General features: G+C 51.8%; 1 protein-coding gene across 3 annotated transcripts in view; it reads left to right on the forward strand.

Annotated features, from left to right (window-relative positions):
• foxj3 (forkhead box J3) overlaps positions 1–16,671 on the forward strand; it is a 60,174-nt gene that overhangs the window by 22,852 nt on the left and 20,651 nt on the right. For all 3 annotated transcript variants that reach the window (XM_023837427.2, XM_023837426.2, XM_023837428.2), the window contains one exon: positions 3,429–3,852. In XM_023837427.2, coding sequence (XP_023693195.1) covers positions 3,532–3,852 — 321 coding nt within the window. In that variant the 5' untranslated portion in view covers positions 3,429–3,531. The remainder of the gene's footprint in view (positions 1–3,428; positions 3,853–16,671) is intronic.

Consider the following 16,671-nt stretch of genomic DNA (forward strand, 5'->3'; position numbering starts at 1 on the left):
CTGTGTGATTACAAGTGTCATGTGGAACCGCAGAAGAAAGACTGAGGTATTTCAGTTTGCAGGTCTGAAACACCTTCCTAAGCTCTCACCCGGAGGGGTGGAAAAAGTGAGGAATCTCCCACTGAAAGAGGCTTCCCTCCTGCAAGGCGCTCTCTCCGCTGCCCTGTCACACGAGTCCTGACTCCGGCTCAAGGTGCCGCAACCTGTTTCTGGGTTGTGCTGTCGCTGATGTTGGGATCGTGAATGGGAAGGCCGGCTCCCATGTGACATTTGCAATTATAAGAGTGGCATATATTATGGTGCTAATTAGCGATGACAAACATCTGTGCCGTAGATGTTCAATCATGCTTGTTTTAGCATTGATTTACTGACAGGTATGCTTAATTTGCACTGAAGACTTTTAATATTTCTTTTGTTAAATGTTGAGGCTTGATAGCAGCCAAACAGCTTGGTCAAATAAAAAAGCATATTGTCTTAAAATATTTTGATAGATCAATATTAATATTTACCTTTGGTGACTCACCTGAGATGGGAATGGGGTTTGATATCCTTACAGCATTGTTCCCCAGTCCAGTCTTTGGAGACCCACAGACAGTCCATGTTTTTGCTCCCTTCCACCTCCCATAGGAAGGAGCAAAAATGTGAACTGTGTGCTTGGGAGCTCCGACGGAGCAAAAACGTGTACTAGCTGTAGGTCCCCAAGGTCCGAATTCAGAAACACTGCCTTACAGCAGCGATAAACTCGTCCAACTTGTAATTGAGGAGAGTGAAGCTGGAGATGAAGGGAGGACTGAAGGACTGATTCCATGGAACCGGGCTTGATAGTCTGCACAATAGGGTGACTCATTGGAGTAGGATTGCTGAGCTGATTAAGCGATGAACTCCTGCTTCTTCTGAAAGGGGCCTTTACGAAGACAGGTGCCTTCCTGTAACTTCCTGTGATTCTCAGGTGCTGTTTGGACAAAGGGAGATATATGTCAGCTGGATGCAGCCTTTCTGTCAGTTCATATACCTTACGTGTTTTTGGTATGTTCTCCAGGATTATTCTCCCCGCCCTTTTGTAGCCGCCTCCAGTGGATACAGGGGCTTGTAGTGGTCATGGCACCATCTTGATTAATATATAATCATGATTCGTGTCTCAATAGTGCTCATGTGTCTGCTCTGTTCGACGGCTCTTTGATCTCCAGGCTCAGAAGGAGGGAAGGCAGGTGTCTGCTGTCCATCTCTGTGCCTTTCGGAAGTGAAATTAGAGGAGAAATTACAATTACATGTCACTACTGTGATATTTCTTCTTTGGAAAAGCTGTTCTGTTTTGTAGGGATCTGTTTAATGCCTGGATGTGCTGAGGACACTGATCTGCTGTGTGCTTCTCATTACTGCAAATGTGCCTTTTGTTGGTTTCTTAATTGTAGGGCTGCTCCCTGCTGCTTAATCCCTTTACAGAGAGCAGAGTCTTACCAACATAGCAAATAACTCTGCGGTGAACGGGATGTGAAAATGAATCGGAATCATGCTGCTACTTACTCAGATTTTAGATGAAACACTTGAAGGTAATCCATGTAAATGCTGCTCCTGCCACAGTGAAGGCGAATGCTATTCCTATCTCCCAAGTCATTTTCTCCCCTCCCCCATCTCTCTCTAGCTGCTGTTCATCCTGGCTCTGCAGTTAGCCTGGCAATTTTTGGGTTAGCAGTGTATCTGCATGGTGATGCAACTTCTGTGTATTTCATTCATCCCACCTAGTGGATTGTCCCCCCCCAACCACCGACATGGTTAGAACAGTGGGTTCTTGTTTTTCTGACTGTGATGTGAATGGCAGGAGTATGGCCTCCCTGACACCAATAACCAGCATTGGTGTACTGTGTCCGGGGATGAAACAACATCAGAGCAGAGGCCGTGGGCTATTCCACTGTGTTTGTCTCCACACACAGATGTTCCAGATCATTGGCTCCCCTTGTGGACATTGCCTTTTTATGAATGGGGTGGGAGGGCTCATGATAAAATGCCAGGCAAACGGCACATCACTGTCTCTTAAAGAGCTGTTTTTTTTTTTTTTTTTTTGCCATTCTGCTGTGGAACCGCGAGGCTGCCTGACTCCCAAGTTTTTTGCTCGTCATTCTGCTGAGGAACCGGGTTTGTGAGAGCTATGCTCGCAGTGACTCATGTGGAAGCACGGACGTGACTCCTCCCTGGACTTCTCAGCTTGGTGAATGGAATTCTGCGTCATAAATCGGAGAGGACACCCCGTGTCTGAGCGAGAAGGCGCCCTGACGCACCATTAGCTGGTCGCACGTTGGGTGAGCACGTTGGGTGAGCACGTTGGGTGAGCATTCCCAGGTGACTCTTACGTTCCGTGGGCCTGTATGAAGAGATTGGTCATGCAGATCTGCTGTGACTCTTTAGACACGGAGTAGTGATGGGGGCGGTGTGGTATGCTGCAGAGATGGTGCACACCTGCTTTCATGGACCTAGTCGTCTTTCAGCTGTTCTCCTGGTGGGAGGTCTGCTGTGTCGAGCTTGTGCCCCAGTCTCCAGCCTTTTTCCCTATAAAAATAGTGGGGGGTGCACCGTGAGGAGCGGCCAAGGCCGCAGCCCAAGACACTCTTGGGGAGGGAAGGGGTGTTGGTCGGGATTCCTCCTGGCCTTTCCCCGATTCGTGCGGCAGTTGTGAAAACAATTCCCCAGCATTTACTCACCCAGCAGGTCCGGTTACAGATATGAGTCAGCTGGAGCGAGTATGACAGGGTAGGCGGCTGGGTGGGGTTCAGCCTGGTTGCGGGGGGTGAGTGCATGTGTTTGTGTTTCTGCGGGTTTGCATTGGCCACATTGTGGGGACTAAATGTCCCAGTAAGGTGGTAAAACTCATTTTAGCATTTTTTTTTTTTGATGTTCTCACAATGTAAACCTCAATTTTATATAAATCTGCGAATGCAATCAAATAACTAAAATAGCCAAAAGTGTTTTGTTTTGTTACTTATGGTTAGGGCTGAGTAAAGGTTAGGGTTATCATAGTTTGGAATAGAGTTATGCCCACAGAAATGAATCCCTACAGTGGTAGGAATGTATGAACTGAATGTGTGCATGTGTTTGTATGTGCATGTTTGTGTTTGTGCGCATGCATGTGTGTAATGAGCCAGACTGCGCGCCCTGAGGCTCAGCGCTGAGTGGTGTTTTAACGCGTCCTGCCCTGCATTTGCTCCGGAATGGAGCCTTTCTGCCGTGCCTGGTAGTGTGGGCGTGTGGGTCCCCATCACTAACTCAGCCTTGAGGGCCAGTTAATAAAAAATAGAGGGTTGAGTCACGAACTGTGTGAAAGTGTGCAAGTTGAGTACATAGACTGTTGTGATTGGGCAGCCTGCTTTTGGGCGGGACCCATCCGTGATGTGTTCCCGTCTTTGTAGCTTAACACGCCCCTTCTGCTTTTCCAGACCGCGTGTGGAGTGAAGAGGCACGTCGACAGTGCTGTGAGCCGAGGGAGCCCCCCCTCCCCCCTCCTCCACGCCCCCCGCTCCCTCTGCCTCCCCACTCACCATGACGTCGGAGTTGGAGAGCAGCCTGACCTCCATGGACTGGCTGCCGCAGCTGACCATGCGGGCCGCCATCCAGAAGGCGGACACCCAGGGCACCCACGGCCCTGGTGGGCCTAAGAAGGGAGCCCTGCTGGACCCCAGCACCACGCTGGACCAGGAGGAGGTGCAGCAGCACAAGGACGGCAAGCCGCCCTACAGCTATGCCAGCCTCATCACCTTCGCCATCAACAGCTCGCCAAAGAAGAAGATGACCCTCAGCGAGATCTACCAGTGGATCTGCGACAACTTCCCCTACTACAGGGAGGCGGGCAGCGGGTGGAAGGTGAGGGGACCTCTTCTGGTGGAAAGGCTGGAGGGTGCTTAGCTGTTTTTTTTGCGGTCTGGCGTTGGTTTGGAAAAGACGACTTAGTTTTGTCCTCGAGGCGAAGTATGGCAGATGTTCAGAAAGTCTTCTGTCTGTATCAGCTGAGTCCTTTGAGGATTGGTGTGAATGCGGGAGTGAGAAAAGGCAGCCCAAGTGTCGCAGTGATGCTTGTAAGCAGTCAGACCTCCGGTGGGCATCTGCAGGAGTACAAAGGGTGAGTGTAGCAGCCACAAACGGAGCTCTAGGGGCAGAACGCTCTTGTCATGTAGCCGTGAATGACCTGAAACCAAGGGGAAGTGGTCAGGGAAGTGGGGAGTGCAGTGCAGCTGCTCAGACAGAGGAATTGACAGTTTTGTGGTGTCTTCACCAGTGTGATGAGACCTTTGTCTTTCATAGTATCTGCCTTTAGCCCCTGTGGGGCTTCTCAGGGTCACGAGAATAGTCCAGGGTCCTCAGATCTGTCTTCATAGCGTTCTGCGAGCTTGGGCTTTATTAGACTTTTTGAAAATGTCGTTTCCTTCAAACGTCAGTCGTGTTTTGTTTGAGTTGGTGTGTAATTAAGCAGGAGTGTTTTTAATTGGAGAGGGGTGAGATGGGGTCTGGGTACAGCATGTAGCTGCTGCGCTCTTGATCACTACGCTTCCTTAATGAAGTCCTGCTTCCCCTTACTCTATCTTTCCTTTTTGTCTTCACCATCTCGCCCGTCTCCAGCTTTGTTTGTACATCTTCAAAGGCTGACGCTGGGTGTGTGCGTGCGTGTGTGTGCATGTGTGTATGTTTGTGTTTGTGTCTGTCTGTCTGTCTGAAGGGGAAAGCTGATTTTCAGGGTGTGAGTATCTGTGGAAAATAGATGATTTTGTGGGTGTTTGTGTGTTGTGTCGGTGTGTATGGGGGGGGGGAGGGGGGGAGGGGGGGGATCAGGGCGCATTACTGCTCCCCCAGCCCTCCCCACGCTTCCCCGGAGACGGCGGCGGCAGACATTTCCAACCCAGCGCACGCACTCGTCTGCTCCCTATGATAATACAGGCTGAGCGCAGGAGATGAAGCCTGGCTAATCCAAGCAGAGACAACTCATTTAATCATCTCAATAGGACTCCATTAGCCAGCTCTTTTAAGAAATATCAATAAGCGCTGTCAATAAGAGAAGAGAATTTATCAAGGTCAAAAAACATTAAAGCAGTATTAGGCAGGCGGATATGCGCACGGCCTCCGTGAGCCAGCAATTAGATTCCGCGGATAAAGCTGTAGCGCGTCCTCTCCGGCTCTCAGGAGGAGTTTGTGGTACTGCAGCCGAAAAAAGGCATGTGGCCTCCCGTAATTAGCCCACGCTGGCCTGAGCAGTGACAGCGGGGCTGGCTCTGAAGTTGCCATCGCTTTGCGGCTCGCTCTGGTGGTGATGTCACCTGCCTTGAGGAACCCGAGTGTGGGCTCGCGGGGCCAGGACATCCTCCTGCCAGCTCTTAGTGCAGTGGCCGTTTCCCCCAGGCTAATGAAGTGGGTCGCTCACCTGGCAGGCTTAGAGCCCCCAGAGTGTGACTGTGTGAGGGCCGGCTAACAAGCGGCCGGCTCTGACTCGTTAAGGAAAACCGCCAGAGGCCCCTCTGCTGCGGAATGGACTCCCAGTTTGCGGTTAGACGTCACGGCTGCCTACTGAACTGTACAGTCAGCCCCAACTCTTAGCTATAGTCCTGGATTTGCAAGTCTGGCTTGGGCACTGAAAGCCAAACACAAAACCAAACACTTGCACTGTGCTCTTCAGGTAGTCTGAAGGATATCCTTGTCTACAGTGGGTTACGACATGGGAACTGGGCACGAGGTTCCGAAACGTTAACGAGTCTCAACACTGCATTGGGTTTAATTCCGAGTTCCTCTCCTTCGCACCCCCCATCCCCCCGCTCCTAATTGAATAGCCCAAAAACACCAAATAGTATTAGTTGGCATCTCTTAGCAACACACACAAACCTCCGTTAAAGACATTAGCCAGGTTTGTATTAGAGGATTATCGCTCGCTGCAGAGCTCCTGCCATCTTCCAGGGTTTAAGTCTCAGTTTGCCAAGCGGCCCGATAATCCCGATACAGATCAGAGCTTAATCCGGTCAGGCGGCTGGATGTGGTTCTGCCTTGGAGGATGACATCAGCTGAGCCCTGGGGTGCCCTGAATAGGGGAGGGGGGGGGGTGGTGTTTATGAATTAGATCAGGTGTGTTTAGATCTTCATTTAAAGACTGTTTTCAAAAGCATTCCCATCGTTATATAGTAGCAGGCTGATTACTGCTCACGCCTCAGTTATTCAACTAGTTTTTGCCACTGAACGGCAGCTTAAGCAGGTGGTTTTGTGGGGATTCGGCTCATGCCTCGTGCTGCCTGCTCTGATTTTTCTCCTATTCTCAGATGGGTTGTTGATGACCTGAGATGGAGGCGTTGACTGTAGTCATCAGTGAAGACAGCAGTGTGCCTGAATTAGTGTCAGAATTAGCTTAATGTGTAGCATTCTGTAACAGTATATCCTGCTCTGTGTCGGCTGCAGGCTGACTCTGGCCCCGCCTTCATCCTGTCCTGCCCCAACTTCCCCGCAGGAAACTAACACACAACCATGCGGCACCCCAGGAATTCCCTGCAAGGTTTCTCCGGAGCACAAGGTGCCAAGGTAAACTGTAAGTGGCTCTGTAGCAACTGGGAAGTAGCACCGGTGTTTGCTCTTGGTTTGCCACCACCCTGGGTACGGAGCTTATCTCACACAACCGCAGCCCCGCAGGGGCGGTGAGCCGCGCGGACAGACGCATGTGTGACCGCGAGATGCAGCCACGGTGCCCGCATGTGCCCAGCCTCTTAAAGCAAGGAGGCTGCAGCCCGGCCCGTTTGATCTCATTACAGAATGCAAATAGCCACGAGCTGCAAACAGATCAAAGGCTGGACTTAGAATTTGGACGCCCCGAATAATGGAGGCCAGAGGCGTTTTCGGTATCCTTATTTATTTATTTTCTTCTGAAATAAGTGATTTGGGGAGCGGGAGCTGCCTGCGGGGGTCGCTTCACTTTGGAGATAATGTTGCAGCTCATAAATACTTAATGGTGAGAATCAGAAATGTTGACAGGATTTACATCTTGTGGCACAGGTACTGCAGCCGGCTGCCCCATCCCCACTCTCCGCCTAAGCGACCTGTTTCTGACGGCATTCAGCCGGCCCTCTACCTGTTGGTCGATCGCTGATGTCTAATAATTCCGCAGGTCTGCCCTCTGCATGTGTGCCTGACCAGTCACTGTTCGTGTTTGTTTTTTTTTGTTTGTTTTTTTTTAATGTATGCCCCCCCCCCTTCCCCGTCGTGTCTGCAGAACGCTGTGCTTTGCCGAACACTTCCTGCTGCTCATTATTGACCTTGGAGGTCACTGCATTTTCAGTTCTTTGTCTCCCGGTCGTTTCGACAAATGGATATGCCAGGCCTGGCCGCATGTGTGCCTGTGTGCCTCCCCCCCGGAATAAATCCCCCCCCACCCCCCCGCCTCTGCTCACACCTCCATAATGGTGACCTTTTGTGGCTGGGTCGTTTTGCCAGGTCTCAGGCTGCGTGGTGGTTCCCATCAGAGGGCTTGCGAAGGTCGCGTGGAATGAGCGTTGCCGCTTTCCCACGCAGTCACTAGGATATCCTGGAACGGCACTCCTGTTCGCATCAGTCTGCGGAGTTAGTGTGGGTTTATAGGGGAGCATGTCTGTCCAGTCTGAGGCTTTTGCAGAACTTACCCAGCTTGTGAAGCCTGACATCATCCCCAAGGGTCTGTGTTTGCTCTCCACGTTATGGCTGCTGCAGGATTTCTGGGCTCTTCGAAAATTACCCTTAATGCCAGAGGTCTCATTAGTCCTTGCGTCTATCTGGGGGTGGCTGGGGGCGGGGGGTGTAAAACCAAAAGCTGTGACTGGATCCTACTCCGGATCCCGGGTCTGGAAGCTTCACGGGACCATGCTAAATGACTTGGTGTTAAACCCAGTAAATGAAATCCTGTTTGTCCTATATAACACATTAGTGAGACATACAGACAGAGATTTTGCTAGATGATACATTTATTGGTCATACCAAGCCTATCATTTTGCATTTCGCTATGTGTTGTGAAACCAATTTCTTCCCTTTGACAAGAGATAATGCTGGTTTGGTGCTGGGCCCCTTAAAGCACCTTTTCTCATAAACATGCTTTATTTTTAGGTGCTTGCCTCCATTAGCCACACCCAGGCCTCAGCACTATAAATAGGACAAGCTGCTTTAACCCTGAATTTGGCTTGACTGAACCTGCCTGGGAGCAGCCTTACCTTCTGCCCGCCCCCCCCCCCCTTCAGTGCATGTCACGACTTGGCTTCACCGAGGATATCCCCAAACAGGACATTGCCTCTTACCCTCTCGTTGCCCAGCCCTCTCCACCCCAGCCAAAGACTTTCCTTGCTTTGTTGAATGCCATTGACATTCTGATAAATCTGTCCCTCTTCCTCCCACTCCTGCTGCCCCTCTCTCGGTGCCTCTTAGCCGGTGTTTGATCTAATTAACAGCGTGCTGTCAGTGCCTTTCCTGTGCCCGAGCCTCCCCAGGCCGGGCCCTCTGCTCATCTGTTAGCCGCTGGAGTCGTTTCTGCTCACTTCGTGTCCCTTTGCGTCTGTCCGCTCCAAGGCCTCCGCCCGGTTGCCACCACCCGCTGCTTCCTTTTGCGGGACGAAACCCGCTCTGCTGTTAATGAGCGTTACTTTAGTGAAAAGCCCATGTGAGATGGCGCCATGGCCGCCGTCCAGCCCGCCAGCTGGGGAGCCGCGGCCCGGCAGAGGCGCGGCAGCGCTGATCACGGCCCGGCAGCTTTCTCTCGCCGAGCTGTTCTGACGTCCCTTTAAGCCCCGTTCCTGCCGGCGGCGCCGAGCCGGAGGCCAGAGGGCACAGGCTGCCACGGCGGACGAGTGCCACGCGCCAGCGCCCTGGGGGAGCTGGGGTCGGGATGCCCGTGGCAGATGGCATGCGCGCCGGGAGGGGGAGGCTTCTCTTCGCTGTAGTGCCACCTAACCCCCCCCTCCCCCCCCTCGGGTGCCTCTTAGCCACGTGTGTTGAATGCACAGAAATAGCCCGTGTCCCAGCGTGTGGGAGCGCCTCCTCTGGTCTCTACAGCCACGCCTCCGTCCGCAATAAACGGCTCTGTTCTGTACAGTCCACATAGAGCGGAGCAGACCTGTACAGGTCCCAGTCCCAGTCTGTGTGCTGGGGTGGAGTTGGGGTGTTACCCCCCTTTCACCCTGCAGGCTCTACCCGCTGTGGTGAGAGCTTCTTCAGCCGCATGCCGAGGTGATCTCTGAACAAAGCGGAAACTCTTTTGTCACTGTTTATTTTTTATTTTTTTTTGCTTTTCTAAATGTGGCCTATTTGAGGTTCTCCCTTTCGCACCGTGCCCGCTGGCTGTGATTTGATGCCGCAGTGCCCGTACACCTGCGTGGTTCCCCCACTGTGGTTTTTTGGGGTTTCTGCTGATAACAACAACTCATGTTCGCCAAATTTCACGGGCTGCTCGCGAAATAATTGGTGGCAATAACCTGGTGAATGTATTGGAACGGGGAAGCCAAAAACATGGTGGGAGGCCCGCAGGCCACACGGAGGCCCTCCCCTTTGTTGTGGTCGCACTTTTTGTAATGTTGCGTTTTTTTCTCTGGCAGTTTACAACCCACCCCCTGATGGTAGTGAACATTGTGTTTGTTACTGTACAGCCTGGCAGGCTGTATGGACTGGCAGGAGTGAGGGTAGCAGAACAGACGACCCAGAGAGAGTGTAGCATGTAGAGATCCTCACCCCAGTGCCGTGAAGCTGCTTCTCCACCATTTCTCTCTCTTGGGAGGAGGTGGCCATTTCTGCAGCTTGGATGTGGGGAACTGAGCCCGTCGCTTTCTGTAGCTCCGCTGGCTTGCTGGTGGTGAAGTTTGCCGGCGCAGATTAACAGAATGACTTTACATCGTTTTTTTTATTCTGTGGAAAACGGAAGATCGATGTGTGGGCTACATTTAATAATAAATTATAATGAGCCAGTCATGAGCCAGTACTTTGAGACCTCGTCTATGTGGTGGAGCCAACGAAATCCCTCGTCATAATCAGCAGGGTTGATCCTCCCATGCAGTCATTGCAATTATTAGGATTTTAGTTGTGTCTTTATCAATATTCGAAGTTAGCAGCACCAGAGCTAGAGTTTACATATCTGCTGACAGTATCTGCCATGATTGACACATCGGAATGATCTAAATTTCTTGATTTTTAATCAGTATCAGCCGATACCTATATGCTAACAATATGTTTAGCATCTCTATATATATTGTTACATCTTCATGAAGACTACATATAATATTGTGAGTGAAAATCTTGATTCTGAGTGGAAAAATGCCACCATTCATGTTTTTACCTAGAATCATACAGCCCTACTGGGTTGTACGTTGGATTTATGAGTAGAATACATTAAAAGCTAAGACTGTGCCATTTCAATGGGGAGATTTCGGGTTGATCCTGAGTGAAGCAGGAAAACATGGACCTGGCTGAATGTGAACAGTCGTTCTCTTCGGTCTGCCTGAAGCGTCACGCTTTTCTTCCACACACTGTCTCTGCTGCTTCGGCTCCAGTAAAAATCCACCTGATGGCCTGTGAGCAGGTAGGACCACTGAAGGGCGTTGGTTCCATTCGAGCGTTTGGCACAATGGTGGCACGTCCATCGACTCTGCAGTGCAGATCCTTTGTGACGGGAAAAGGCAGCCTGTCGTCAGGTTGCAGGATCACAGGCAGGTTTGGAGTTCGGAGTCTGTCTCTCGCTCATGGAGAGACATTCGGGTAGCAGTCAGGCAGTAGCAGATACGAGTCTGTCTCTGCTGACATCAGTGTGCCCGTGCCCCTGGCGCCTGGAGAAAAGCCCCCTTTGGATGGCATTTTGTGGTGCCATTAGTAGGTGAACAGAGACTGTGCACACTGGGCGTTAGGGGGCGTTTCCACACCTTACCGCTGCTTCCTGCCCACCGGCAACTATGGGGATGGGCTCATTCTCCCAGGTGCCAGCTGGGGCTGGCTAGAGCAGGGGGATGAAAGTGGCACAGCGAGTCGTAGGGAGAACTCATTCCGGGTGCCTCGGGGCTGTTTGGATGAAAAGGGATCTCCTATTGCCTCCGAGGTGAATCAGAGTGGGGGGGCGGCTGTCATCCTTTTTCAGCCTTTGAGCTTTTGGTCTGTATGTAGGCCAGCGTGTGCTCAGCCAGCAGGCCCGCAGTACTTTACATTTCTCCAGCTAAATTTATGTAACGACTTTCGAAATCCCTGCGAATCAGATTCCGTCCGTTGCGTGGAGACTCTTCTCGCGAGCCGCCAGGCCGTTTCCTGCCCCCTCTGCTGGCTTGCCGAGCCTCGCCCCATCTTCTGCGCTCCGGAGCCCGTTCCCGCCGGGAGCCTGTGAAACTGACTCATCAGATAATCATGTCAGACAGACGGCATAGCAATAAGAGGTCCATATGCTGCTGTTTTTTTTTTTTCTTAGTCCACAGTTTTGTTAACGGTCTGAGACTGTGCTCTTCTGGTGACTGACCACAGGGTAGAGTGCCAGATTTGCTTCTATGAGATGTTACACTCAAGGCTGAAAGCCAGTGTTATTTTTACCCCCCTCCCCCCCCCCCCAGTTTAATGCGGTTTCCATTGAATTCACCCCCCCCCCACCTCCATCTCGGATATTTATATGTTCAGGAGGCAGATTGCGTTTGTTATGCAACATGAGTGCCTTCGTTAGATTTTTGACATGACTGCTGATCATTTTCTGTGCAAACATGTTGCTCTGTTGACTGGAATGACTGTTCTGACTGGACCCGTGAAGACCTTTAACAGGTCATGGGCTGTGAAACACACACACACACACACACACACACACGCGCGGGCTTCTCTTTGCCTTCCGCTGCTTTTTTTTTCCCCCAGCGTGGGTGCAGTCTGGGCGAGCACCGTCAGCAGGGTTGCGTGTTAACCGTGCTGTCGGTCAGCCGTGGCAGCACACATGGCAGTGAGCGGCTAGTGGGGTTTACGGCCTGCTGGAATTTTTGTGGGGAGGGAGGGGCGGGGCCTGTTTTCTGCTGGAGGTATGATGCGCACGGCGGTGGGTGGCGTGCACAGGGACGGTATGCATGGAGCGCACTGCGACTTCCTGCATGCGCATGCAGCGCTCAGACCAGAGCGTCACCATTGGGCTTGGCATGGGTGGGACAGAGAAGAGAAGCATGTGACTCAGGGATGGAAGGAATGAGTAGGGACTTCATTATGAGCCGGGAGTGGAGACAGGTTTAACAAACAACGTAAACAGGGGCCACAAAAGCCATCTTGGCACGAGGAAGGTGCACGGAGAATAAAAAGCATGTGACCTTGTGGATGCGGGCTCAGGCTAGGGTGTAGGTGGCACGCGGTGATCATGCACCAGGGAACAGGCTCGTCCCACCAAATCCCTGGCACCTCAGTCACGTTCCTGTAAAACCTCACGTGTGGAAGCAGTCGGCCTCTTCAGAATGTTACTGCGATAACTACAGTCCTGTAATTTTCAAATATTGATGAGGATCACACTGTACCACATTAATAATGCACACGTCAGTTATAAGCATGGGCGTAGGCTAGACGAACATAGCATGTAAATGATGATTTTATAAATGTAATTAAAGGTAATTACTAGCACCCAGTATTTGTGTAATTACGGTACTCTTTCTAGCTTTTAGCTTGTAATAAAGGCTAATTGGAACAAACAGCCCCATCGATGTAATTCCAGGCATGGTTCATGCAGTCTGTGTCAGGAGTCCATCCCGCGTGCACTAGTCACGCTAACGGCTCTTGCGTCATTCGCCACCCAGGTTGTGTCAGTGCTGTAGTGCTGTGCAGGTTACAATGATGTGTGTGCTAATTAGACAGCAGTGGGGAGGTGAGCTTAGTCTGGCACTAGGGACCAAACCAACTTCATGGGCTCTTAATATATTGATCGTTGATACCTTTCATTTGGGTTGAATTTTGTTTTTTTTTTCCCCTCTCTTCTCTTTTTTGTATCATTCAAGTGCCTTTACTTGCAGATCTTTATTGGTGGATAGAATTTGGGGGGTACCTTGCAGTTTCCTGCTGATTCCCTTCCTATCGCTCTCACCTCGTTGCCAGTCTCCCACAGTCTCCACGGTTACGCCCACTGTTGGACCGTAGTTGCTGTGTGCAGCATTTTTGCTGGAAACCCCCGTTTGCTCAGCTTATCCATGCTGGTTTGGTCACCTAGCCCTATTAAGTTAAAGGTTTGACAGGCGTGATGTGACCCAATGAAAGTGATTCGTTATATGTGGGGCTCTGAAGGCAAAGCGGCATCCTTACACTGTATCTCTATTAAGATTTATTCATTGTGGTCCCTGGGCGTACACTCTGGGCTACGTCACAGGTGACCTGATCGTAAACACTGGATATTTGGCCGGTCCTCCGATTGGCTCATCAGTATAGTTGTGTTTGCATTATCCCCCCTTCGAAATTAAACCTTTGCCGTTAAAATTGACTCTTCCTCCCAGTTGACCTTTGCCCTTTCTGGGCAGGCATTCGCTATTCATCTGGCCCGCAACGGTAAAAACCCGTCTTTTTACCATGTGACTTTTGCGTGTATACTAATGAATGGGGAAACAGTGCCTTGCATTGAATGCGTTACCAGACCATTATAATAATGTGATCAGGCTGTCTGGTCACCCTCTGTGAGATGCCAGAAAACCTGAAGTGGGACCTGCAGTCACGTGTGTGCGGCCTCGCCCCATGCATGCGTCGCTCACCAGTGCGCCCGTGGAGCACGGCGCAGCCCGCACGCGCAGCCCACACGCGCAGCCGTTAGCGTTTGTTGGGATTTAGAGCAGGAGGGAGAAGGTAAATTTAGTAGCGCCTGACGTGCCAAAGCCCCGGGGTGAACGGCGAGGTGGGGACATGTCTATTTTATTGGGGGTTTGATTTAAAGCGGTTACCCGCACCATGGAAACGGTCTCCGTGAGCAGCCTGTGTGCTCAAGCACTGTCCCACTGCCGGCACCGCAGCCCGACTAGTAGCTTCTCACTTCACCACTTTCACTATTCTCTACTATTTATTTATCTATCTATTTCCTTTTTTTTTTAGTGGGTGGGGGTGTGATGTACGAGTTTAATTTAGTAGTTGAATGAGCCATTTCCCCAAGGTGTCCTCTGGTTTTAGAGAAAGACCTATTAAGTTTTAATTACCATAATACTTCATCCGTGCCTTATATTATTTACATCACAGGGCCTCATAAAGTAATTGGATGCCCCTATTTTTTCCTTTCAATTAATCAGATGGTGTAATAGTGCTTCCCCCCCCCCTGTACCTTTTACCTTGGCTTGCATTTCATTATGGCAGCGCTCAGTTCATGTTGTATTAAACGCACGCACACGCTGCTTAGTGAAGATCAGAGACTTAAACCTTGTGTGCTAAGCGCAACAGCGAGAGGGAAGGATCAAATGCCTTTAGAAACGGGCATGAGATGCCTTTAAACCATTCTGGTAGGCATTCGCGCTTCACGAGTATCAGCCTGGTTTAGATGTTTGGGGGGAGGGGATGGGCCTGAACACCCACATCGAGCCACCTGAGACTGGAGACTGAGGCCTGCTCATCAAGGTGGGTTAAACGGTCTAGTCTGTACAGCCTCGTTGCCGTAGTTACACTGAATGTGGGACGGCTGCCAGCTTGACTGGTTAATTCCTCCTGTGCCAGGGGCCCTGTGTGTGAGGCTGGTTGAGCATGTGTGCGTGCGTCTGCGAGACACAGACAGACGATACGCTTGCAGAGGAATGTAAGGCATCCCCAGTGGATGAGCAGTCATGTCAGTTGGCCCCTCCCACCCTCTATTTTCATCCTGAACCGTTTGTGACGCAGCTGGGATCCGATCCTCACGGTGCCGTCCCAGCACCTGCGGGGAGGCCATCGGTTCACTCTGAGGTCACACTGGGGTGTGCACTGTGCCTGGAGGCCGGTGGCTTCCCTCGCTGCCGCCTGCCCTCTGTCCTCTGACGCTCTGAGTTGTGCTCTCTGGGCTCCTTTCTCTCTCTCTCTCTCTCTCTCTGTCTCTCTCTCTGGGCTCCTTTCTCTCTCTCTCTCTCTCTCTCTCTCTCTCTCTGTCTCTCTCTCTCTGGGCTCCTTTTTCTCTCTCTCTCTCTGTCTCTCTCTATCTGTCTCTCTCTCTGGGCTCCTTTCTCTCTCTCTCTCTCTCTCTCTCTGTCTCTCTCTCTCTCTCTGTCTCTCTCTCTCTCTCTGGGCTCCTTTCTCTCTCTCTATCTGTCTGTCTCTATCTGTCTCTCTCTCTCTCTCTCTCTCTCTCTCTATCTGTCTCTCTCTCTCTCTCTCTCTCTCTCTCTCTCTCTCTGTCTCTCTCTGTCTCTCTCTCTCTCTCTGGGCTCCTTTCTCTCTGTCTCTCTCTCTCTCTCTCTCTCTCTCTCTCTCTCTCTCTCTTAGCCTGAGTGCCCCGGCAGCCACGAGCAGGTAGCTTCTGCTTACAGCCGTGGTTCCTGCTGGCTCCTTTGGATTGCTCCATTTTCCACCCCTGGGGGGGGGGGGGGTTCCCCTCTGCATGGGCAGCAAGTCTGCAAAGAATCAGTGGAGGGATTTTATATGGGACTATACATGGCTATGCATGCATTAAAGTCTGGTCAGAGGAAGATGTCTTTAACTCTGCAAAGCCGCTCTGTTAATGCCCTGCTGGAGGTGGACCTGCCTATGGGGCATGCTGTGAGCAGACTTGGAATGAGCGCCCCCCGGTGGTCTGTGTTTGCTCTGAGTGACGGTTTCCACTTTAGTCCGTCTGAGATGCGCTACGCCCGCCGTCTCTCTCCCCATCGGCCACCCATCTGTCAGTTTCGCTCTACGCTCTTCATCCTGTTCGTTTTGGTGCCCTCTTGGGGATGCACGTGCGTACGGAAGCACCTGTTTTTGCAGTGGTTGGAGGACTCGGGCTTCAGCCCTCCGGACAGGTTCACCATCTCTGCCTAAGCTATTACACGCTTTTGGTTCTTTATCATAATGAGTTCTCACATCTCAGGGAAACGCACCCTGGTTTTAGATGGGGAAATCGCATTTACAGCTGGCCCACCTTTACAGCAGCCGTGTGCAGCGGGGAGGCAGGCGAACTTATCGGACAGCCTGACACCTCATCGCTGGGGTGTGGTGCAGGGGCCTAGGCCCCTAGGCAGAGGAAGGGGGGGGGGGTTAGTCCCCAGGTGCCCAGCTTGTCACCTTGGAAATATCACCTATTAAACCCTTCAGCAAGTCCTGAAGCTGCCTCCGGCGCTGGCTGTCCCAGCATGCCTGGGACGCACACGCACTGCCCGCTGGCCACAACACCTCCATGTTCATTCGTGGATGCAGCTGGTTAAGGCTGCCCACCCCTGTCCTCTTCTCTGCTCCCCTTCAGTGTCCTTGTTGCAGGCTACCTATCAAAAATGACTGAATGCCAGTTAGCACAGTACCTGCTTATACCTAGGGGACACGGTTTGGGCTTAGCACACACCAGGAGCCTGCTGCCTGCTGGTGCCCGCTCCTGGTGCCCGCTCCTGGTGCCCGCTCCTGGTGCCCGCTGCCGGTGCTCGCTGCCGGTGCCCGCTCCTGGTGCCCGCTCCTGGTGCCCGCTCCTGGTGCCCGCTCCTGGTGCCCGCTCCTGGTGCCCGCTGCCGGTGCCCGCTGCCGGTGCTCGCTGTTGGCTGTGACTCTGTCTCAGGCGAGTATGCGGCTGATGTTGCAACATGTTGCGACAGG

This window comes from Paramormyrops kingsleyae, chromosome 8, assembly GCF_048594095.1.
Source record: "Paramormyrops kingsleyae isolate MSU_618 chromosome 8, PKINGS_0.4, whole genome shotgun sequence".
Lineage (NCBI taxonomy): Eukaryota > Metazoa > Chordata > Actinopteri > Osteoglossiformes > Mormyridae > Paramormyrops > Paramormyrops kingsleyae.